The sequence below is a fragment of the Syngnathus floridae genome, chromosome 1 (assembly GCF_059516105.1).
Source record: "Syngnathus floridae isolate MCC-2025c chromosome 1, RoL_Sflo_1.0, whole genome shotgun sequence".
NCBI lineage: Eukaryota > Metazoa > Chordata > Actinopteri > Syngnathiformes > Syngnathidae > Syngnathus > Syngnathus floridae.
This window is the reverse complement of record NC_142413.1, coordinates 21,019,810-21,044,837: the sequence shown is the minus strand read 5'-3', so window position 1 is coordinate 21,044,837 and position 25,028 is coordinate 21,019,810. Positions and strand designations below refer to the sequence as shown.

The 25,028-nt window shown below is 39.4% G+C and overlaps 1 protein-coding gene across 1 annotated transcript in view; it reads left to right on the top strand.

Annotated features, from left to right (window-relative positions):
• Nucleotides 1-13,503: 13,503 nt before the first annotated feature.
• gfra4b (GDNF family receptor alpha 4b) overlaps nucleotides 13,504-25,028 on the top strand; it is a 30,645-nt gene continuing 19,120 nt past the window's right edge. The window contains exon 1 of the mRNA XM_088391097.1: nucleotides 13,504-13,960. Coding sequence (XP_088247223.1) covers nucleotides 13,918-13,960 — 43 coding nt within the window. The 5' untranslated portion in view covers nucleotides 13,504-13,917. The remainder of the gene's footprint in view (nucleotides 13,961-25,028) is intronic.

The window sequence follows — 25,028 nt, the reverse complement described above, 5'->3', positions numbered from 1 at the left end:
CCGGGTTATTTCATTATGGGGCCATTTCATTATACCTGCGTATATACGAATAATTCAGGTACCGCTAACAACGCAACTCAATGGAAATGCACACATCACGAAACAACACTCTAGGTATTTGCACTTCAGCTGTGATTTCATACTTCCAGTATCATTTTAGAATGAATTTTCATTCTCCATAATAATGATAATGATGATAATATTATTATTATTATTATTATTATTATTATTATTATTGAATTTGGATAATGTTTGGACTGCAGCCCTTACGTCAACCAAGAAGGTGACTGTCTGCGTGGTGGTTGAACAACATATATTGGAATCAACATCTTAACACAGTTGTTGACTTGGGCGAATCATTTCAAAGTGCATTGTGCGTGCTCCAAACGCTGTTGCAGGAAGCCGCTGAAATTGGCCATGCAGAAACAGGAAATTCCTCCCTTGCTCCCCTGTCAATGGGGGGGCAACCTCACACTAAATCAATTAGCGGCACTGGAGGCAATCGGAGGAACTCCCTAGAGAGTCCTCGTTACCTGAAGTGTGCTCCTCTTTCTACACCCTTTTCATGGCGGGAGAACCAAAGAACAGTGGGAGTGGGAAGGGAAGTGGGGCTATAAAAGGGTTAAGGGCATTGGGTGGCTCGAGGGGAGTTAGAAGATGAATTAGCGGTCATTCACTCGAATGAATGTCACACCATGTGCCCTTTGTCTCATCTCAAAGGAATTATGTGAAGGTGGAAATCATGTAAAATGAATGATCATGAATGTTCAGTACTGTATTTTTTTTTTTTACTATATGTCACGCTGGAGTGCCGGCAGTCAAAAAATGCACCATTAAGAAGAAAAAACAGAAGTCAATCCAGAATATAAATTACTTTTTGGGGGAAATTCGTTTTACAGTACAAATACCAAGACCAAAAAGAGTAGAGATCGGACACGGATGCAAAATTGTTCCTTATCGTGGGTGTTTTTGGGAACGCACTCTGAGCGTGCACTGCTTCAAGCTGACCATTTGGAAACTCAGAGCATTGTTAAAATGTGCAGTTTGATTATTCAGAGTGCCCCAAGAAAGCAATGCCAGAGGCCCAGAGCCCAGCGCATCAGGCAGTGCAACGAAAGGAAACAGCTCAAGCACAAGCTGCTGATTGCTTCATAACCAAGGCTGCACCTAAAAATATTTCTTAAAAGAATACCAGGGGTTGTTGCTTGGTGCTTATTTTCGACCTGACCTATCAAACTCATGGATGAAAGCTTTTTTTGTTTGTTTGTGTTTTTCTTTTTTTCAGTTTTCGATTTTAAGAACAGCATTACGCGATCCTCGTGAGGATAAGTGGTTCGGAAAATGAATGAATGAAATTACATCATAACGGGGATACACGGTACGTTATTAAAACAATAAAATGTACTGTTTTATGAAAAGGTATTACATTTATAATACACTTTTAGCACAATCCATCAACAGTATAACACCATTTCTTTTAATTTTTGAAATGATAGGAAACTATATTTAGTAAATTAATCATTTTATATGATCATATTCTTTATTACTACAACTATTTGCGACACTATTTCCTTTCCCTAATCAGTTTATGATACCAGAAACAGCTCGAGGTGTGCTGTGCTATGTTAAGCATTGTAAACATTGTTAAATAAATTCCTCTCTGACTGCGTCAATCAAAGGTGAATATTATTAGCCCTGTTGCAGCAAACACGCACACTGCGCAACTGTATCTCATTATATCATGTTAGCACTGATAATACTCATACAGAATTATGCCACTCACTGGCAGCCGATATTAGTTATTGTTAGACATTTTAAGGCTGTCCGAGTATTTCCTTTATGAGCTTTATGAGCTGTTTGTAGTCATTTGGATGACTGCAGCTTGAACTGTCCCCCTCCACTCTCCCCCTGCCCCGCCCTCTCCTGAGTTCGGGAGAGATATAATCTTTTATCCGGGTCACTCCTGAATCTTTACCATTGAGTCCCCTGAGGACACGTGGGCCACATTTTTACCACAGACCTGAGCGACCTCACAATGTGCACAATGCATGGCTGGGCAGCAACACGCCTCATGTAGCATATGGCTCACATGACCTGGCTGGATCACTTTGGCAGAATGGATGTGTTTCTTTACATCTCGAGTGGAGGAGAACGCGGAAAAAAAGTAAAGAAATGAGTTGCAGTTTTTGATTTCCCCTCAGCCGTCATTCTGTGCCAATCGGAGATGAACTAATTATGCAGAATTTAGCAAAATAGTGTTCTGGGAAATCAACAAAGTTTCTATGTTTAAATTTAATGCATCAAATCATCCAATTGATTTCAAGTTGCGGAGTAAGTAAATCTTAACAATGATGATTATATGCTAAGAATAATTCATAATTGCAGCATATGGCTTTTGCTTGTTATCCACAGACAGTGCTTGATGGCGTTTATTCCATTCTGCTTTTACACCAAATTCAGCCTAAGTGCGATATAGCTGCAATTAGACAATCCATTAGGCAGCATCTGGCGTCACATAGACAGTTGTGTTCATACAGCGGCGACATGGAAAATTACATTATAGTGCAAGTTTTTACAGGCAATGTAAAAAGGAGTTTCATATACTTATGCAAAAAAAAAACCCACACGCTATGTCAGCTTATTGCCCCCAAACACTAGAAATAAAATTAAAACATTTTCAGCTGTATAATTAAAGCGAAATCCTTGGTTTTCACCTTTTTCAAATAATTTCATACCCAACTCTTCAGGTTCATTTTATAAGTATTTATTTTGGTATTGTTTCAAAACCAGACAGAACAAGAAAGGTCGGACAGTTGGGAAATTGTAGTATACTTGACTTTTTCTACACAATATTTTTTTTCATCTTGCACTCCACCAATACTCCAGAAATAATAAAACAAAAACAAAATTATATCTAAGAAAAGCTAACAAGCCCACTCTAAGAATTAATTAACACTATTTTAAAAAATCAAAAGTTTAAATGATCTATAATAAATTATTATAACTCTGCAATGCACAGGGGTCATAAGGGGTCATACAATCTCTGAAGCTGTTAAAAAGATTTGACATTGAGACTAGTACGTTCAGTATCAGTGTGTTTTATACTAAAGCAAAGGCAGCAAAATCCAGCTTTGCCTGGCAGTGTAAAAATGGGCTTAACATTCTAACTCCAGGAGCAAAAAATCACCATGTTGACTTTGTTGCTCATTTTGTGTCATTGTTATTTATACAGAGCTGCACATAAGTTGGGGACTTTTACAGGTGGCGTACAAGAGAATTATGCTATTACGTCTGAAAACGGAAAATTGCCTATTTGAATTCATCATCTAGTTTACGTTGCCTTTAAAAAAAAAAAGTGGAAAGGCAAATACTGGTTATTGTAGGCAGTGTACAGTCGGCTATAAAAGATGCTACCGCAAAAGCTGAAAAATTGCCATATGCTTTGTTACATTTAAGAAAAAGGTCTCAAACTATGGCTTTTTGAAATATTGAAAACGTGGCTTAATATACGTACCTTTAAAGGAAGAAAATTACTTTTCAAAAGCAGGAAAATGCTCATGTTTTGCAAGCTGCGGTACTAAGATACACTAACTCACTGGTATCTGGTGTCAAATTACCCGGTTTACTTTGTACCCTCATACGGACTGTATTGGATTGCATTTATCCAAAACAGCAGGACAGAAAAGAGGCGTCAAAATGGGCCTTTAAAAGGGACTTCAAAAAGATGCTCCTTCCCAAGATGGCAAATTGCCTGGTTGACTTTGTACCCTTATTCCATGTCATTTAGAACGGCGACAAGGACAAAAGAGGAACAATTGCCATTTAAAATCAGTCAGTCTACCAAACCGCAGTTTAATCTGACTCAGTTTTCCCCTGACAGTCAACCTGCTACATTTGTCAGCCTTGTTTGAATACTCAACTGCTCAATGAGGTCAATTATCACTCAAGATAATGGCTGTTACATCATATAATATAATTAACATGAATCAGCTTTGATTGCACCTCCACTTCATCAGAGAGCTCACCTCTGAAGACATCACAGCTGAAGGTCAACACAAAACAACAAGCGTCAATAAATACAGTGGAGCCTAATTTGTTCTCACCAGCAACCCAGGTTGCATTTAGGACCTCCCCCCAAACAAAGATGATAAATTTCTCTGTCGCGACGTATCACGCCGAGCAATTTCCTTGACACCAATTTCAACTTTCCTATCCTCCTTGACTTTGGCGCCATCTTGAAAAGTCTCACACAAGTAGAAACATTTTGTGTTGGTAGTTTAATAAAATTGACAATTTGAACTCCAATGGTGATGTAAACTACTTCAACTTTTTTACTTATTGGTTTATTATTGACTTGTTGATGGTAAGAAAATGTCCGTTGCCAGCAACAAAAGGTATTTTATTTGCGAATTTGAACCTTTACTGAAACTCAGTCAAACAAGAGTGTTCAATATTGAATTACGAAGAAACTCAATAAAAAAAAAAAAACCAACTGGACAGCAGAAATGACATTGAAAATTTCAATTTCTGGTCACCTTGGGAGCTTCATCTGCAGTAATTATTAGAAGAGGAGTTTCCAAATGAAAAGTACCCTTCGTCTTTGCCATACACTTGACCCACAAAGTGGAAGGTTCTTGAGTTTGAGGACCGTGACACACCGACTCACCGTCATTACTAATTTGCCCTCGTTCTCAACACATACACACACACGCACACGCGCACACGCACGCACACACGCACGCACACACACACACACACACACACACACACACACACACACGCACACACACACACACACACATACACACACACACACACGTACGCATGCACGCACGCACACACATAGATTGAGTAAGTCACATGTGCTTAATGGCCATCATTATTCATTCCACCATAATTGGACATTCTCATGCAAGTAATGTTGACGTCATTTAACTATCTTTTAATTTCCTTCAAAAGTTTCCTTTCAAGAGGACCCCTAGTAATTTAACACTGGAGCCAAACTAGCTTAGATCTGAGGTGCACGCCTTAGTTTTGATTTCGACATTTTCCAGCAACTGTTTTTGTCATATATTGGTCAGATTCATTTTTACAAGTGAACGTATCCAGTGTAGCCCTTCAGCTGTGTTTTGCTTGTGAATTTCAGTGTCCTTAATTGTCCAGAACAATGGCAAAAAATAAGAAGAAATATGCTTACATCACTTTGTTGTCAGCTGTGCTTATGGCAAGGGATATAGTGCACTCCTGCTCTACATTATATTTGAAAAATTCATTTGTTGCGGGAAAAATTGACTGCGATTGAAGACAGCTAGTACTTACATTTAGACATTTGGGACAAAGACATCTCATTGATTTAAAAGCAGTGCTCTGTCCTCGCTCAGTTATTCACTGCGACATCTAATCTTCAAAATGGGTCAAAATCATTACGTCATTACTTTACAAATCCAATTCAGTTTGATTAAAAAACTGTCGTTGAGGTACTGTGGAAGAGCCATGGGAGGATGTAATACATTTTGCGCAAACTTCCTTAACTGTAAGAAAGCCATCAATGATTCTTTGCAGTATTAATAGTAATAAAAATTATGTGCATAAATCTTGGGGAAATATGTGCAAAGACAAAAGAAGGGTGCGTTCTACAGCAGTGATTTGCTGTTCCACTATAAAGTGCAAGCACACTTGACAAGTGGCTTATTTATTAAAACAGGAGGGGATGACACCGGCAGCAGATTGCCTTATTATTTATAAAGCTGGCTTCGCGTCGACATTGACAGCCTATGATGGGGACACAGCGTATATGATATGGCCTCTGCTGTGGCACTTATTGATTGATCATTTATTTAAAGCAATGTTCATTTACACTTCTTTGCGGCGTGGGGAATATGGAGCTGGGGGTGAATTTACACAGTGCGTGCGAAGCCTCAATGTTGACGCAAAAGCTGAAAAAAAACCCATGCTAATTAGAATTAGCACTATTCTAAATGGACTCATTAATATGAATTAGAAAGTACTATGCAAGTGCGAAAATGAAGGAAAAGTGACGTTTTGCTGGAGAGGTAGGTGTAAAGATAGGTAGGTGGAGAGAGACAGAGCGAGAGAGAGAGAGAGAGCGAGAGAGAGAGAGGGAGAGAGAGAGCGAGAGAGAGGGAGAGAGAGAGCGAGAGAGAGAGAGAGAGAGCGCATTTCGGGTAGTTGTATCAATCAAAATATTTGACATTTTACACGACACTATATAGTTGAACATCCACATTACAAGTCTCCTTTAGTAGCTAAGTTTGCAAATTATGTAGTTTTATTGTAATTTAATATTGTAAAGCAATGTATGACTTTCAAATGCAAGTAACTAACAATATGAAATATTGTAAGATATTACATTTTGGACGTAAGTTGCCCAACACTGAGCTTAATAGGTTTCAACTTCACAGTACTGCAAGGAATAACATTGCAGCCTCGCTGTTGACTTAACAATCAGAACGGCTAACAGTAGTTGTTCCCTCCTGTGACCTTTGAGCTTCGCAATATTTTGCCTTCCAGTTCAACTAATTGTTTTTGTCCCCCGAGGTGGGAGTGAACATGTTCGAGTGGTGTGGAAACATCAGCGAGGAAATGGCGTGCAGGTTCAGGGTTCAAGACAAAGCCGCACAGGCACAATGAAGCTCATTTCTCTTCGTCGCCGCGGCAACGCATAATAAAGACTGCATGTTTCGCCTCTGACCCTCTCCTCCTCCTCCCTTTCGTGACCCTTCATCACCGAGTACTTCTCGTTTAAGAATATAAATATTCTCATTTAAATCAGTGCTGACATGCTGTAACATTTCATCCAGGCATGTTTATTTTCATGCAAATGAAGGAGCTAATTCATCCTCATCTGCAGAAACAGCAGACATCCTCATCCAGGAAACAGATGTCCACGTGTACATGGATATACCTCTATAATCAAAATAAATCCCTGCTTTAGCGTCTACAAAATCTCTGTTCGCACTCATACCATCCAATCACAGGCTGTCAACTGCATGCCAAAGCAACAGGTGGCGCTATAACGCCTAACATTAAATCCTTCTGAACAATTCCAAGTCGGGCAATGCCATATTGACATGTTCATGAAAACCTCTGTATTTTCTAACATGTTACAAAAATCCCATATCTGTGGTTATGCTGACCCAGAAGGAAATGTGTACAATGTAAAAAAAGTTCTGGCGATGTATCATCATGTTAAGAACAGTGACTGACTCAATTGAAGTAGTGCACTGATATTGTGGCAGTTTATTGATAACATCCATTGTAAGTGTATACGTAAAGGGCTCGTAATTACATGGGTGTGAGGGCATGTCATAAAGAGGAAGTGGTCATGACAGCTATTTTTCACCACATTAAAATCTTCACACACAAACAACAGCACAAATCTCAGTCAAGTTGGTTATTTTATTTATGCAAAATATTTACATTATTGTAAACGGCAATATGTGATGATTGATGGTAAGGAGAAGAACATATTGACTCTCTGAAGTGGTTTGATACTTTCTGAGAACCACTGTTAACATTATTTTTGGACGAATTTATTTCAGGGTCTTCCTATTGCTCATTACTTTGACTGGTGCATATAAAAGGAACTAGGCCATTGGTGCACTAAAGAAGCAGTATGTGCAGTCATGAGGCAGCACTGATAGCGTCAAGCTTCCATTGAGTGCTTCTCTTTTCCAACACGGTTTTTAGTACACCTTTGGGCTATCAACTCTGACATAATTGGAGAACCACGATACAGTTTGAAAAGAGCAAAAAATATCTTTTTATCTATTATTAGTGTGAAGGCGAACAACTACTGTTAGACACTTATGTTATTCCACACCATTCACTTTATTATTCCGCTTCTTCTATTCTATTCTCCTCACTTTTTGTCCTGCTACTACCTCCACATAATTCATCTGATTCACTTCATTCCATTTTTGACGTAATTCAAACATTCACGTGATGAGCGCTCATTCAAATCACATTGGGGAGGATTGTCAACATTACCAAGAGTGCCACCTTTCAAAAATTGCACATTTTCACAAAATTTGCGCAAAGGTTCGCAAAATTTCACAAAATGTCCTTTTTACCTTCTAATTTCTACATTTTTCAACCGATTCAACCTGTTCAACTCTTCATCTTTTGCTTACCTATTCCAAAACTTAACAAAGATTCAAATTGTTTTAATTTTTTTAATTCTCGACAAATTTTACAAAATTTCATTTTCTCCTTCTAATTCCTACATTATTTGACCAATTCAACCCGTTGCAACTTTAAACATCGTTCTGTAGCATTCCCCAAGTATCTATTCAGCTTCTTCACCTTTACACGCGATTTTTCTTGAAATTGCAAATTCTAGTTATTATTATCTTTCCTTTTTTCCCTTTTGTCATGAGCAGTACAAAGAGTAGGACCCAAATGCATGACTCAGAGGCAAAGAGACAAAAACACAATAGCAACAATATGTAAAGCTTGAGCAAAAGCAAACGATAAGGTCAATAACAAAAGAGGTTTGAAACCTATGAATCAGATGAGAGACAATAAAGAATGTGAGGACAAGGCACAACCGACTTTAGTGAGATAGAATGAGGCACGAGGTAAGGACATTTGGTAATCCAGGATGACCACGCGAAGATGAGGACTCTGCAGTCAGGAGCAGGTGAGCACAATTTAGAGGAAGAGCGTAAAACAAACACGTACGTGACAGTTTCTATGTGCCCCTCTGTCATCAGGACTTTTTAGTTGCTTGTATGAGACCTTCTCTTGATTTTTTTTGGTGTTCCTACACACCTGTGTGGTGTAAACCAAGTTTAAAAGCCAACATGGCCTCTGCAGACAAGCAACACACGCTTTTATTTACACAGTATTCACAATGCGTTTGCCGTACGCCACCTGTAAGATGGAAAAAGTAACCGTGTCACCTCCTGTGCAAAGTTGTCGTTGAGTCTGGCGCAGTAGGATGATGTAGTAGGATTTGGCAAATGTAATCACAGCTCAACTGAGCATATTCTCGCCAGAAAAAAAACGCCTCCTATATTATTTGGAGCAAAATGGAGCATTTTTGTATTGGAGGAATGTGTTGCATTGTGAGAAAGCTAGTATCCATAAATGCAGATTTGTGGGGAATTAGACAAATTGTCTCAGTAGATAATTGTTTGATGTCCGTGTTTAAATGATCGTTTATGAACTGTGATGAGTGCAGTTAATACCATTTTCCCCCTCCCCGTTGGAAAGAATGAGCTCGAGGTGTTTATTTGGAGAGAGGTATTTATTTGCTCAAACGAACAATGCACTCAGTAGTTAATTCCCGCATAGAAGATAATCACCATTTCCAGTCTGATCATTTGACTATTGAATGGCAAAAGCAAAAACACAAATCAAGGCTGACAAGACTTCGTGTATTGCTGATTATCAAATCAAATTATGTTCTTACCAAAAGCAAGACGAGGTCCTTTCCAGGCTTCTCGTCGCCTCTTTGCCCTTTTTGGTTTTGAAATATACTTCCCATGAATCAACTAATACACTCGACTGTGAATGTTAATCTCGAGGTGAGTGTCTGGTGGTGAAATCTGGTAAATGGGGAGCATCAGCAAAGCCACTTGACCTCCCGCGAGCTGACACTTTGACAGATCGATGACCATGTCTGCAATAACGAATCTCTCATTAATGTCATGTCCATACGGCAAGGGAATCAATGGCTGCTTGCCTCAAGCAAAAAGTGGGCGCATTCTTTACCATGTCCATCTAGGGATGCAACGGATCTGGCAGCTATCATCAGTGCATTAGCTGTGGCTCAACACACAGATCCCTGCCAGCAGCTCAGATTGAGCCTGCATTTTTCATTTGGGGGCCTTAGTCCACTGAGCGGGGAAGATGAGTCGTCATTTCGCAGTGCAAATCTTTGCATGGAGACCGAAGTAGTGTCAAAACAATCCCTAGATATGTGATTCAAAACAAGTAAAAAAAAAAACTCCACCTGCAAGAGCGCATTTGAGGCTCGGCGTTATGAAAGCCTCTCAAAGAACCAACTCCACTTGTGCTCTCCAGAGATTAGTCTTACATATTGCAGCAAATTTGTCCCTGTGGGCTTTGCTTTCGTTTTATTGTTGATGGTTCTGACAGCATGATGCAGGTGAATATTTAAGTAGCCCCAGAAATATTCCTTGAAAGAGAAAATTAAAGATTAAATTCTTACGAATGAAATGTGCACGTAGCACTTTTTCCAGACTTACTGGTACGATTGCATGCCATGCAAGGTGGAATTTTGGCTGTAAAGAAATAATGTGAAAGCACCACTGAGATGGATGAAAACGGATGGAATTTGCTGCTTGAATTATATTATACTATCATATAATATTATTTTCATGTAATTTATTCATCAGAATGCTATGTGTGGAGAAGTGGGGAGGGCAAAGAACATATTGTAAAGAAATTCTTTGACTTGACCCGTTTAAGTACTACAACTTCAAACAGACTGACAGTCAAAGAGAGCTTCAAACATTGATCACCCTTCCATATGCAGCAAGGATATCAGATCTCTTTTAAACTAATACAGACACAAAATGAATAATTGCTCTGTAAATAATAGAACGTGACCTGGCTTTGCGCAATTATAGAAATCTGCATTTTTATAAAAACATCACCTCTTGATAATATGTGCGTCAAACCAACGAATACCTTGCCTGTCTCTCACTCTTCCCACATTTATTCCGTGACATTAACCCAATCTTGGCCGAGAATTTGTCATTTTGAGCGGACTCACCAGGAGCTGAACCATGATTAAAGAGCCGGTTCTCTTTTAGAGTTGGTCCTCTTGCCCCCTGCTTTGGCCTCCAGTGCGTCAGCTGAATCATACTCGACAATGAAGTGCCTAATTTGGTGGCCTCACCTGCAGCCGAGACTCAGTCAATTAAAGTGCCAGGTCTTTTTTGTTTCTAAGGGGGATCGCTAAGTGGAATTATCAGGCAAGCAAGCATATGACTGCCATAGGAATCAAATTCTTGGGAAACCCTTCACATAAAGAAGTTTTTTTCCATTCCTATCCTTGGTGAACCTCAAAACATAAGAATATTATAAAATAAGTTCTATTTAATAGGGATTCAAGAAACAGTTTGGGAAATCTTTTTCAGAAGGCCAATTCTTTTAGGCCTGTGAACAGAATTTGAACCTGTGTGTAGCCGTGCCATGTCGACGTAATTTAAAAATGGAAATTTTAAAACAGAAATGATCCTATTTCAAACCCAAGGATACAAGCACCACATAGTCTCTCTAACAGTGAAAAGGTTGTTGTGTTTGCAAGCATTTTTTTCCATTTGAATGTAATGCTGATGTAATGTGCATATGCTGCAAATTGCAGACAGTGTGTTAAATAGCAAAAGATCCCCAGCCAACAGAGTTGCTCTTTAAGGACTAATACAACACCATTCTTCCCATTTTTTTAACTTAACGGCATGCCCGCAGAGATGCAAATGCACTGTTACACATAATGTCGTCGCAAGCTTGTTAGTCTGAAACTATGGCTGAGATACAGGGACATTACAGATGCAGTCTGACTAAGCAAAATACCAACTCCATCGACACAGCAACTTGAAATACATAACATATATCGAAATGATTGAAGAAATGTAGCCAGCTTTTGTAAGTAAGGCATGAATGGCCGCAAAGATAACACCAGCAGGCAAGAATGTCCCTATAGACGTCTTTGCTGTCTTTACTACACAGCTGGATCATCCTTTTGGACTCCACACACACACGTGCGGTAAAGTACACAGACTCTAAGTCTGGCTGCTCCAACATGAGTGACCCTTTGTTATCTGCTGCTGGACAGCTTTGTTTGCATGGATCATCTGGAAACTCCATTTTGTGCTTGCCGGTTTGGGAGAAACGCACTAAAGGGGGTCGGTCAACAAACTCCAAATGCACATCCGGGCTCGCCCGACGAAAAGGGCTTCTGAAGCATAAAATGAACAGATGGTGCGAAACTGGAATTCTTAGCACAAGAGAGAGAAAGAAAAAAATCAATTACTGTCTGTTTCAAAACAGCGAGCAGCTCTGCAAATGGAGCTGTGCGGCTCTGGTGGTCAGTACTGACCAGGGACTGATTTGCCTTTCCATGCGGGCCAAGTGTTTGTGCAATGGAAACAAATGCATTTTCCGGATATTGTATTACCCATACAGACATTCAGAACACTTTCCAACTGTTTTCAAAAGTAATGTACTCATCGCTCAGTTGCAACTAATCAACATTACCCACCGTCCAGTACCAGCTCTACAGTTTTTGTACTTCAAAAGAGTACAGCTGGAAACTGTATCACTTGCAATGACAGCTTGGTAAGGAGACTGAGAACGTATCCAAAAGGAGATGATGGGCATGTGTATCAAATGGAGACTGTTGAGTACAGTAATGGGAACAGCACTCACTACTGAAGAAACTGAAATGTTAATAATTTCTCATTTTAGAGTTATAATTATAAAAAAATAGACCACAAACAATGATGAAAGGAGAAATAACATACACATGCAGTGGAGGTTCTCTGGACCTTCTGCTAATAATGCAGTCTAAGTTCCTTCCAAACATACAAGGATGTTAAACGTATCACTTAAACATACGTTTTTGGCACTAATTACTACTTTCCCATTATATAGGAGTTTGCTGCCATCTCAAAACATCTTGGTATTGCAGAAAGTTATTTTTTTCTGTGAACCAAAACTTGCACTGTTCAAAAATGTCGTATATGTTCAGACTCTAAAAATGTATTTCCGCATAAACAAAAAGACAAAACGACAAGATTTTTAAAAATCTGTTTGCAATTGCTAACATGGAGAAAGAGGGCAGTTTGGGCTGCTCAGCACCTACAGCTATGTGACCCAAGAAGGGATCCAACTAAAAGAAGACTGCCAGCATATTATTGTACGACCAATTAGAGGTGAACTGTCAGCATGAATTTGGACTGTGAGGCTTCCAAACTGTATTGGAAACCTATGATGAAATAGGTTCGCCCCAAATCTGCCTCTTCTGAGAAGTCCGCTGCATCTCACAGAGGTATGGGTGTGTGCGTGTTTGTGTGTGTATTCAATTTTCTTTTCAAGTTCATGTAAGACCAAAACTCATCGACCGGCGACCGCATAGCCGACCTCCAAAAAATGCACGTCTAACTCTGGCATTCTGTCTCACCTTGTGTTTCCTTTTATATATTTTACCACCATCACCACTCTGCTAGACTAACAAACCCGTCAAGTTTAAGACCTTGGGCTGATGAAAGGACTATGTAAATCTGATTTTTCCAACTACAGAAAGAGGCGATTTGACAGAGCTACCCTGAGCGACATTTTGTCCAACAACACAAATTATTAAAAAAAAAAAAAAAACATTGTAAAAGATCTTTAAGTGTACACATTTCAGTAATATGTGCAGCATATAAGGAACATAAATACAGGATTTCAAACTAAGTTAACCTCTGTCCAAATTAAAATTAATCTCTTTTAATTTTAATTTCTCTCTCTCTCTCTCTCTCTCTCTCTCTCTCTCTCTCTCTCTCTCTCTCTCTCTCTCTCTCTCTCTCTCGCTCTCTCTCTCTCTCTCTCTCTCTCGCTCTCCCACTCTCAACTCACCCACACTGTGGATGAGAAGGCGCGCGGTCGAACTTTACATTAAAACGAGCGGCTCCAAATGCGCAACGACCAGTCACCGACTTGAATCAACTGATGGGATCGTACCACCTTAAAAGGCGACCGAACGACAATTTGACAGCTTCTGCAAGATTACGTCGCATTTTTCTAACGGCAATAATATTATCTTTAATAATGAGCCAAAGTGGATACCAGCGTCTCTTCGCCTAACTCCGCAGTTCAAGGTGAAAGTTCCCACGCGTTTATTATTCCAAAGGGGAGAAAAACATCATTCGGCGCAGAGAGATGGACCTGTGGGGGCTTTATCTTCTACATCTCACAAGTTACGGTAAGTGGATTGAATCATCAAAATGACTTATTTTTAGCTGCGATGGACTGAACAAAGCGCGCATAATGTAATTCTTTTGTTCATTTCTATGACTTTATTTTTTATTCTTTTATTTTTAATGTTACTAATATTTCTCTTTTTAAATGTGCACTTTTTATTTTAAACTGCTGCATTACTAATTGCGACTGCTTCGATCGACTCCCCCTTGTTTTATTGTTATTACACAGTAGTAATTATTTATGCTTGCTGAGCTGTTTATTCCGGTAAACAATCCCCATACAGCATTAAAGTGACACCTGCTCTCCATGTAATTGAAAGAAGGAGCACTATTGATTTTTTTTTAAAGGGGAGGCAACAGTGCACTGTGGTGTGTCTCATTTTCTGTTAAGTGTGTCCATGTCGTACATGCTAAAAATAATTAAAGAGCAAGCCACATATGCATGTGCTTGGGAAGATAAGACACTAATGGAGGGGTGGGCAACCTGGGGCACCTGGGCCACCTGTGAGTTTGGTCCAATCAGCCATGCAATTGTAAAATCCTCAGAGAAGCTGCTCTAAGAAGCTGATTTAGCCTGATTTTTCCAAAAAAAAAAAAAAAATGTAATCACATTTTTTCCCATCAGTTTAGTAAGGAGACAGCACCAAGATCCCTCTAAGCCAATCCATCCATTTTCAATAGCACTTGTCCTAAAAATAGGTGCGCTGAAGCCCGTGCCAGCTAACTTATGTACACCCTGCCAACCTTGCCACAGGGCACACACTGGAGCCAATCTGCTTAAGAGCAACACATGCTTGAATACATGCCATCCCTCATTGAGACACAGTCTTTGACAATGTTTAGGTTATGCGCCAAAATTAATTAGCAGTGCAAAGACTAAAACACTTAATGACATCATGAATCGAATGAAATCGCGTTCGTTTTGAATTCAAGTTGACTAAAAGTCAAACTGCGGGAGGTCTTGAAGTACAGACATTGATCAAGTGGAGGGTCAGCTGCTGCATTGCGTGGGACGCAGAGTTCAAGCTACATTACTGTAGCCGTGGCTGTTATGAAAAATGAAACAGATCCCCGGCGAGCAGCCTGCGAGGCGAGCTTTGATGTTATCGGTGTGATAAATGTGCACCGGTGCACACGTTGACAAATCCACATCGAAGCTGTAAATTATACGGAATTAAGCACAAACCGGAGAGTGTGTGATTATTTTAGGTTAGATAAGAAGTTCCCTGGAGATCCTGCAAGTGAAATGGCAAAAAGGAGAGAGTTCATCATCAACAAGTTCCTGTGGTGGCACATGATTAGTTGACTGCTTCACAATTGACAATTTTATAGAACATATTTTTGATGACGTCTCCTCATAAAGAAAGTCACCTGGAGCTGAGCCACATCCCACAAATGTATACTGTTCAATCACAGTCCTGTGCTGGATACTCTGATAAAGGGAAAAGCTATGCAGTAGCTAGTTGAATTGGTGATAAATGAATAGGTCAACCTTTGTATGCTCCAATGTAAGCAATATTCTTGTATTATCAGCTGCCAACGTTTTGCCTTTGACATGGTGAGACCTGCTTAAAATTGTCAATTGGGGCATTTGTACATGTCTGTACTGCTTATTTGTATGGTTTTATTTCAGTTATTCATTTTCAAATATTTAAATGGTTTAGCCCCACCTTCTCTGAGCTCCTTCACCCATACGCACCTGCTCGGTGCCTTATCTTCAGAGGACCAGACCTTATTAGCGATACGGAGGCCTAAGAGGAGGCTCAGAGGCAAGTGAGGCTTTTCAGTTGCCGTTCCTGCTTTTTGGAGTGACTTCCCATTAAACTTTAGGCAAGCCACCTCACTCATCTTAAAACGCATTTTTATTCTTTGGCTTTTGATTCAGCTTGAGACTTGGTTTTCGTTTTACTGTTGTGTGCTCTTTACGATCTTTGTTATTAATTCATTCTTTTGTACCTTTAGCTGTATCAGTTGTGAGAGTGCACTCTATATGATGATGACAATTATCTGTTCATTGTTTTTGCTTTATTTATGAAACTTTGTTTTCCTGTTGTCTTTTCTGTGTTTGCCTTGTGTTGCACTGTTGCATACTGAACTGCCTCCTGGGAACAATAAAGATCAGTACCAGATCAAACTCCACAACATTCTATGTGACCCTTTCCTTGTCTTACTTTTAAAAGTAGCTATCCATCATAAAAATGATATACTAATGACCAAATGCAGAGCCAATTATGTTACATGATGGAGTTCCTAAAGAGAACTTGTTAGATATGGGACAAAAAGTGTAACTTTCACACAGCCCGGCCACACATCTAATTTGTAAATGGGAACAGTGTCTCCACTCTCAGTGATTACGCATTGTTCGAGCACCCCCCCTGGCCCAGAGGGAAGGAAACTCTAACTATGATGCAGACTGCGATTAACACAAGTTTGACATCACTGCTCTAATTGTCCCGAGATATGACTATATTGTGAAACCTTGTATGTCTATCTCCCTGGCGACCAGTCAAGGGTGTACACCGCCTATCGCGACAATGTCAGGTGTGATAGGATCCTGTTACCCGGAGCACTAATGAGGATAAGCGCTGCCGGAATTGGATGAGTGGATGGATGAGTTACCATATTGCTCTAAGAAGTGCACACAGTGAATGCACCATGCTGGGAGCTTGACGGAGAAAGCAATGTTAACTAACTTAGTGAGACGTGACAAATGGACAACTCTGTAAACTGTCAGGTAGTTTGACTTGAACATGTCAGTGTTCTGGGCTGATCAATAGGTGTTGACCCTTTAATGGAAACAGGAGTCCAGAACATTCAGAGTCAATATAAGGATGGGGCAATTGACTCTTTAAAGTCTGAATGCCTCATTTGAATCATTTCAATACATTTACAAGGTATGATGTACCTTGTTCTGTACCTTGATGTGAGGTGGAGCTATAGTCTCTCGGCACTCAGCATCAGCCAAAATGTAATTTTTGACTTTATAGCTTCGACATTGTAGGATGTGACCTGTATCCGTAATGGTGATAGATAAGTACTCCAGAGCATGCGATTAGCAAGCATATTGGCTTGACCTCCTCCAAGACATTTGTCATGACTTACACCTGAGGCAGGTGGCATCATAGTTGGCATCACAGCATAATACACATACATTGTATGTGTATTTTTAACGTCTTTTATGCTTCATTATCACTATTTAGCCCCATGAAAAATGTGCAGGATAGGAGATTGTATAACACGTAATACACTTCTGCAATATGAGATTCATGGGGAACTTAATGCTGTGTTATGGAATCTTGATATCACGTTTTTTCCTCACTCGTCGACACTAGCCATCTATTTTCTAGCGCATTTTGCCTTTTGCGTGAGCTCAAGGCTCGCTGCATTTCTGCTGGTCTCTGTCAAGCTGGGTGTGCCCATGTAGTATATGGAGTGTTGTTGGAGATTTGGTGGAAAACAAACAATGGCCATTAAGGTGCTTCTGTTTTGGTTAGCAACATACTTCAAATGAGCTGAGCAATTTTTATAAATACTTTTTACTCTTTCTCCAGCATTGCTGTAATAAGCCTGTTTGGAGTCTGTACCAAACACCCTCTACTTTGGATGTGCCTTTCATTGTCATGACTCCAGCAGATGGAGCAAAGGCGTGGCGACTTGTCAAGTTCCAAATTTAATTAACTGCAAGCTCAGTAAAAATTTGGATTGTATTTTCGCTCGTGGGGGCAGTACTTCATTACCAAGCTGCCAAACTACACCAAAGTGTTCTGAATATCATATGGCACATGCAACAGAAACATCGTCAAACACAAAAGTCCCTTCTTTGCCTGCCAACTCCTGAATCGGGCCGGCATGAAGTAGTAAATTATTTAAACTGTTTCATCACAATCAGTCAACATTCAGAAAGACAGACAACTTTTCTCACTGCAGCTACATGCATGGTTGTGTAACTTCACGTTTGACGGGTGGGCAGGCACTCACTCCACACACCCATCTATTTGTTTACAAGGAATATTTTAATCCCCTTTTAATACATTGTAGAATTAGAACAGCCATAAACTTCAAACGTCCGTCCTCACTGTATAGTAGCCTGCGTCTTTTCACTGAACGTTTAACGTAGCTGATTATTAGACCACAAGGGCCTTGCACACATCTCATGAGCAGGAACTAAAGGTCTATCAAGGATGTCAGTATTCCATCTAACAAAATGCAGTGGCTTAGTAATATTCACTCACTTGTTGTACGACAGGGGAGTTAAAAGCTTCCCAGACGGAAAGGCTCTTCGACTTCACCTCCGGTGGACTAGCTTGTTTCGCCAATCAGAGCCTTTAAAACGTATTCAATTATTAAGGCTGCAAAGTCTGCAGAGGAGATGCATTCACTCGATGTCCGTTTCGCTGTGCTGCCCTTTCACTGTCATTATTCAATGCCTCGCATAATTGTCTGCCTAGGTAATGACTTCAATCACTACACAAAGTTGACAGTCATCGATCCAAAGCAAGTCACATCCTGATTATGACTGTCAAGGACCCTGATGTGGGATGTGTTTAAAGAAAATAACCAGTAAATGATAGGGCGGCACAAGGAGCACCAGTTCACCAAAGTGATTCGAGCCTTCAAACTTGCTGTTATCTAGTTTTGATAGGACAACGCTGAAGAAATGACACTACAATGAAAAGTGTACAGCCGTACGTTATAAAATTACTGTTATCTCAAAATGACTCAACACACAGCCGTTAACGTCGAGATTGCTGGGCCCACTTTGAACACTTTTATTCTGGGGTGTCCTCACTTTTGTTGCCAGCGGTGAGGAGTAAAATGCAGGATCTGATGTCAGGCTCCCCCCCACTGCGTCTTCCCTCACGCTGTCACTTATGTTATACTAAATGATCATTATCCTGGATTGCTCTTTCATTCTGCTACACTTTTGAGGATGAGAGAATGGTCAGCTGGGATGATATGGAAATATCAATATCAGCCTGGAATTGATTTGTAAGAAACTGGTTATGTACGGGAAGATTATCAGCATGGTGAGTAGTGCACTGAGAGGCTCCTGTGGGGTTATTATAGACTTTGAAATTTCTTTTATTATAGCTGTTTATTAATTCTTTTTTTGACTTGCTTTTTTACAATTCCATTAGGTCTAATTAGTTTTTAAAGCAAGTTTATTCATTTTTATTTGTTAAAAATACTTTGTTTTAGTTTTGTTTTCATTTATTTTAATATTTGTTTAATATATGGAGTATTTCTTGAGGGGAAGACAAACAAAGTAAACTACAATTCTGAATTGACTTTCTGTATAGATAAAGAGCAGTACCACAATAAATACATTTCAAATGAACTCTGAAAGATCATGTATTACATAAATTGACAAAGATGAAAACAAAAGACATTTTCTCTCCATTTAGGATTATTTTCCTAATGGTAAGATGTAGTGTTTTTACTTTATTTCAGTAATGAAAATGTTAATTCCCAAGTTTAGTAGTTTTTAGTTACTATTTCATTTGTTGTTAACAACCTTGGTCTACTGACAGAGCAACAAGTGACTGACAAAACCATAGTGATGCTCTGATTGGCTGAATCAGTAGATCAATTTTCTTATAGGACGTGTGGGATATAAATTAATAACACTTACAAAAAAATCTTGACTGTGAATCACGGCTTTTACTTTATCATTATAACATGAGATCATATTATTAAGGTAATTTATATAACTAGTATAAAACGAATTTGGAAAAATCCTTAATGACATCGCATTCATCCTTTAGATTATGTTGACTGTTTTTCACATCAGTTATAATATTTTGACCCTCAGACAAAGTCAAGTGAAATATTTTCAACAGCTTTGACCCCCAGCAAACTTCAAGCACAACAATGTCTTCTTATCACATCAGTACCATTATCAGTATCATTGACAGCTAATTCTATTTTCCTTAGTATCATATTTTTAAGGAAATGTGCACTATCACAAGTCGGAGTGCTATCACAACAAACCAATTCCATAAGGCACTGCAAACATCTATCTTGATCACTATGCTCAGCGACAGAAGATGGCGTCCCCTAAAAAAATAACAAAAAAAAGATTTTGTGAAATCGAGGGAAACTGAGGCTCATTAACTCGGATTCTTCCCACTAAGAAAACCTGCTCCAGAAAGGGAAGCCTTATGCCTTTGCAGAGTAAGCGAGAGCTCCTCTTCTTTCCTGGACACTGTTACGTCTAAGTGGGTTTTCATGATGATAGATGGAAGGGAATTCTTGAGAAGGGGGCCTGACAAAAGGTCCAAGGACATTCTCTCTTACCCAGGTTAGCTGAGTGTGAAATGAGAATTTTCATTGCACACTAGGACCTACAGGTACATATGGCCACTCTTTTTTTTTTTTTTTTAGCGGATGTAATGAACCACTGTTACAGAACAATCTTTGCCGGAAACAGTAGTTTCCCTCAAGTAGAATTGTAACATTAGGGCGCCAACTTATGTCTGTTCTTTGCTAAATTTGCAATAATAATAAATAGATATAAATGAATAAAGGCCACTGTCATTTACCAAATACAAACTAAAAGTGACCACTGGAACTATTATCGATTGACGTACGTACCTAATTATTCATTCTCTAAACTACGTGTCCTTCTGAGATTCAAGGGTAACTAGAGCAGTCGTTCATAAGCTAGTTTTGATCGAACCCTAGGGGTTCGCTGAGTTGGTCTCAGGGGTTCGGCAGAGCCTCCACTGTGGAGGTCCGAACACATCTGATTTATTGTGTAAATTTGTGATGACGCTTATCTGAATTGGTCTCACAAAGGCAACAGAAGAAGTCACACTGATTTGCTGATGTGTCATTTGTTGTGAGTTCATGCATTGTGTTGGTTTTGTTGTTTGAACAAGGTGATGTTCATGCACGGCTCATTTTGTGCAACAGTAAAAAAAAAAATTGATGTCTTGAATTTGAAAAAAATAAAATAAAATTCACGAAAGAGGGTTTCGGTGAATGCGCATATGAAACTGGTGGGGTTCGGTATCTCCAACAAGGTGAGAACCACTGAACTAGAGACTATTCCAGCTGACTTTGGGGGTGGCGGGGCACACTAGTCATCAGTCAATCACAGAGAAGATATTCTATAGACAAACAACTAGAAACATGTTTTGGGGATGTGGGAGGTAACCGGAGTACTGTGGAAAACCCCTAACCACTATCCAGCCATTTGATACACTGTATCATTTAAAATCAATGGACTTTCTCCATTAAAGACTAGGTTGAAAATTATGCCCGTCCATTTGAAAATTGATCTCAGTAAATCAAATGAAAAGTATCGCTCTTTGACATTGTGAAAAACAATCTTTTGTTATTTTACCATTAATAGGATGGAAGAACATCACTGAACTAATGGTGCATTGATGTAACTTTTCAGAGCTGCCATGACGTTCTTTAGACCACAAATCATGCCAAATCATAGTTGCATAGTTGCCTCAATTGATGATCTTATTTGAAATCAGTAGGATTCTTGCTTTGAAGTAAAGCCAGTATTCTTGAGAGTTTAAAGACAATTAGTTTAGAATGGCAATGTGACAGCGATTGATTCATCTCCTTTACCATTACCTCAGTGATAGTACATGCTGGCTTTTATAGCCTCACCCTCGCCTGTCTCTCAAATTTCAAACTTGCATAAACATCAGCAGCCTTGGTAAATGTTATTCGAGTTATGTTATGTTACAAATGTTGTGCAAAACAAGACCAAAGCGTAAACAATCTCGCTCCCCATACAAAAGGAGCTGACCTTAAAGCTTCTCAGCTGTACGTTTCCGCGACCGTGAATGCAACTGCGTTTTTTCCTTACGCAGATTCATGACAGACAGCAACAGCACTATTTGATATGTGGACATGCTGCATTATTAATGTTATTTCATTAAAAAGGAATTGTGGCCTCCAACTATATAGAAGTAGCAGTGTTAGTTTACATGCACAGACAAGTAAATACCACTGAGCTTCAGCCAAGATAATGCAATAGTTCCTTATCAGTGTTCCTGAGCCGGAACGTACACTAAGGCGGCTGCAAATAGTGTTTTAGCAGAAATTAATTTGCCGTCTCTTATGCCCAGGAGGAGCTCTTCTGTTAATCAAATCAGGGAAAGCTGAGTGTGGCCACAATCAAAAGGAATGTCTGGAAATGCCTGTTTATGTGAAATAAATTGAATTATTGTTGTGTTGTACAAATAGGAAATGCAGGAAATGGCTTCATAACTAGAAGCTCACGAGCCCTGGTGCGGGTCATTTGTCTTGCCTCAATTCCATGTGATGGAATCTGACAGCAAAAAGAAACACTGCATCCTAACAATCTATCTAACTATCCGTTGAGCTTCTTCTATTTCATTATTCCTGTTAAAGAAAATACAAAGATTTGCCTCAGTCAGACAGTCAAGCAATAACATGAAATTATAGTGGAAGCTGGCCGAAAGGAGGAACAAGTCTTCCTTAAGGAATAGCCTATCTTAATTGATCAGTCACATTTAATAAGGGTACAGATTGACTTTAAGAAGAGCATAGCTAAATAATGCAAACATTTACATGGAAAATGAGGTTAAAAACAAACCAAAAAAACCACTCATTATATAACTTGCTCCCTATGACACAGAATAAAGGGACAAAGTAACACCCACAATTTTCCACCGTTGAAAGCGTATCAGCGACGTAAAGGATCGGATGTCGTCACTTTGTAAGGATATTCTGTAGTGGGTGTGAAGTGTTAAAAGCAGTTGTTGCTGTCAACTATTTTATACACAACACCAGATGTGGGTCATTGTAAAAAAAAAAAAAATACATGGACTAAAAATCTAAACTTTTTACACCAATGGTCACTTTCAGAAAAAAGTGAAAAGGATGGTGGGGCCATTTTGCGATTTTTCATCTTTTGTTTATTGATAAAAAACCTGAATGTATTGTATATTGTGTAATATTGGTTAGGGTTTAAGTTTTAATAATTCAAAGAAAAAGACAGCAAATTCTCAGCTATATGTTCAATGCAACAAAGTACATGCAGTGATGCCTTGGCTTACAAATTGAAATTTTCTCGCACCATCCTCGTAACTGAAAACACTCGGATATCGGAAAGCATCTTGTCCCCGTTGAAATGAATGAAAATGGAATTAATTAAAATTTCATATGAAAACTTGAACTCGACATATTCTACTTTTTAACACATTGTACATCACGATTTCATGCCTCAATGCCCATTAATGATGTACTCTTTCTGGGGTGCTCACCTTGCTCAGCAGGAGGCAGTGAATACAGACTTACAAGACTTTCTCAACTAACTCACTCACCAAGCTGTTGTAATATTTGTTGTTTTTCAAAGAAAATGCCTTCAACAATTGCTATATTGTCTCTCTCTGTGTTGCTGCACCATCTATTTTCAAATATATGTTGCTTAAAGTGCCAAATCCAAGTGATACAACTTTTCTTGGCATTTATCGTTATCATATTTATATATTATATTTTATAGAATAGGCAATAAAGGAAAAGTTGTGGGCCGCCATGACACAGACTTTGCACACCCCCACCTTAGGTTGACAATCAACATGGGTTCTTGCCATTGTACATTCATTCAGCGTCTGCATCTGCAAACACTTAAACCCCAGCATAATAGTTAAAAAAAATCCCCCTCCCTCTGAGGTGATTGGTCAACTAATCTCAACTGTATAACCCTGTAATGAGGAGATGATAGAAGCTTGACGACGTGCCGCTTCATTCCCTCAGCGTTCAAGGAAAGGAAATGCGCCATTACTGAGGCAGCAGACAAAAGAAGAGAGAGTGGCTGGAGGGCACCTGTCTGTGCGAGCTGCAGTGGATTTACAACATCTGCTTGATGCAAGGGAGGAGGATGCCACTTCCGTTCCTCACGCCAAGATTAATCGCTCAGGAGCAGCCAATGATGCAGCCGACAAATTGGCACTCGCAAGTTCAGCAGCACTTTTGTATCTCACTGAGCTGTGATTATTAAAACTTTTGTCTCAGGGTCTTGAGCCTATTTTACACGAAGATACTGCAAATTGCATCATCAACTTTGGCCATTTACAAAGAGGGAGGGATATCGCTGCAACACAGTGGCATGGCATCCAGCAATTGAATCATGATTTTTTGAACGCTTGAATCAGTTGTGGCCCTAAGCTTAGTCAGAATTTACGAGATGTACATGATTCTTAGAAAACACAAGTGACCGTTCAACTTAAACTCAAAGGCATTTCAGAATGATGCAAAAACAAAGCAATAAACAAACTGATGAGATGGTTCCGTTCCATCAGTCATAATGTCTCCAAAAAATATTTCACAGATTCTAACAGGTTACGTACTACGAAAAGATGGAATATTAGCCGGATGACAACCAATGAATATGAAATATGATTACAAACAGGCTCTGATAGTATTTTGTTAGACATGAGTGTGCAGTGTAAAAACTGGGACAGTGGGTCAGCTGTTTTCATGACAGTTTTTTTTCTCTGTATTGTGTCTACAAACTCAAGTGAACAGGAACAATTCTTTGACACCGCCATACTTCTGCCTTCTCATTAAAGTCCGCAATGACAAGAATTTGGCCTCATTTGTGCAAAGAAGCCTTTGGCCCTGTCACCACCCGCATCCCTCCCAGAGCGCTTATTAAGGCCCTAATTAATCGGATGAAGAGAATGCCACGAAGGATTCGACAACACGGTGTGAGTGATCACTGTGAAACCAGAGCAACATTACTGTGAATGTGTCGCCCTTACAGGAATCGCCACACACTCCTCTGGGATTTTGAACAACTTGTGGGATGAGCTATAAATGAACACATATGGAAATACTACAATAATTTAGACAGGAACCTACAGGTTTGAACAAAATATGCCTTGTTGATAACCTACAATTTCCTTGAGTCTGTAAACTCTCGCCATTATAACACCGGAAAAGAAACTTGAATTATGTCATATACAGGGAAAATCTAATTAGCCTCTACCCAATATTTTGTGTTGCACACCACACAGAAATCTCAAGGAAATGCATGGCAGGCTGAAAGAGGCACGCAAACATTGAATGTAACACTTG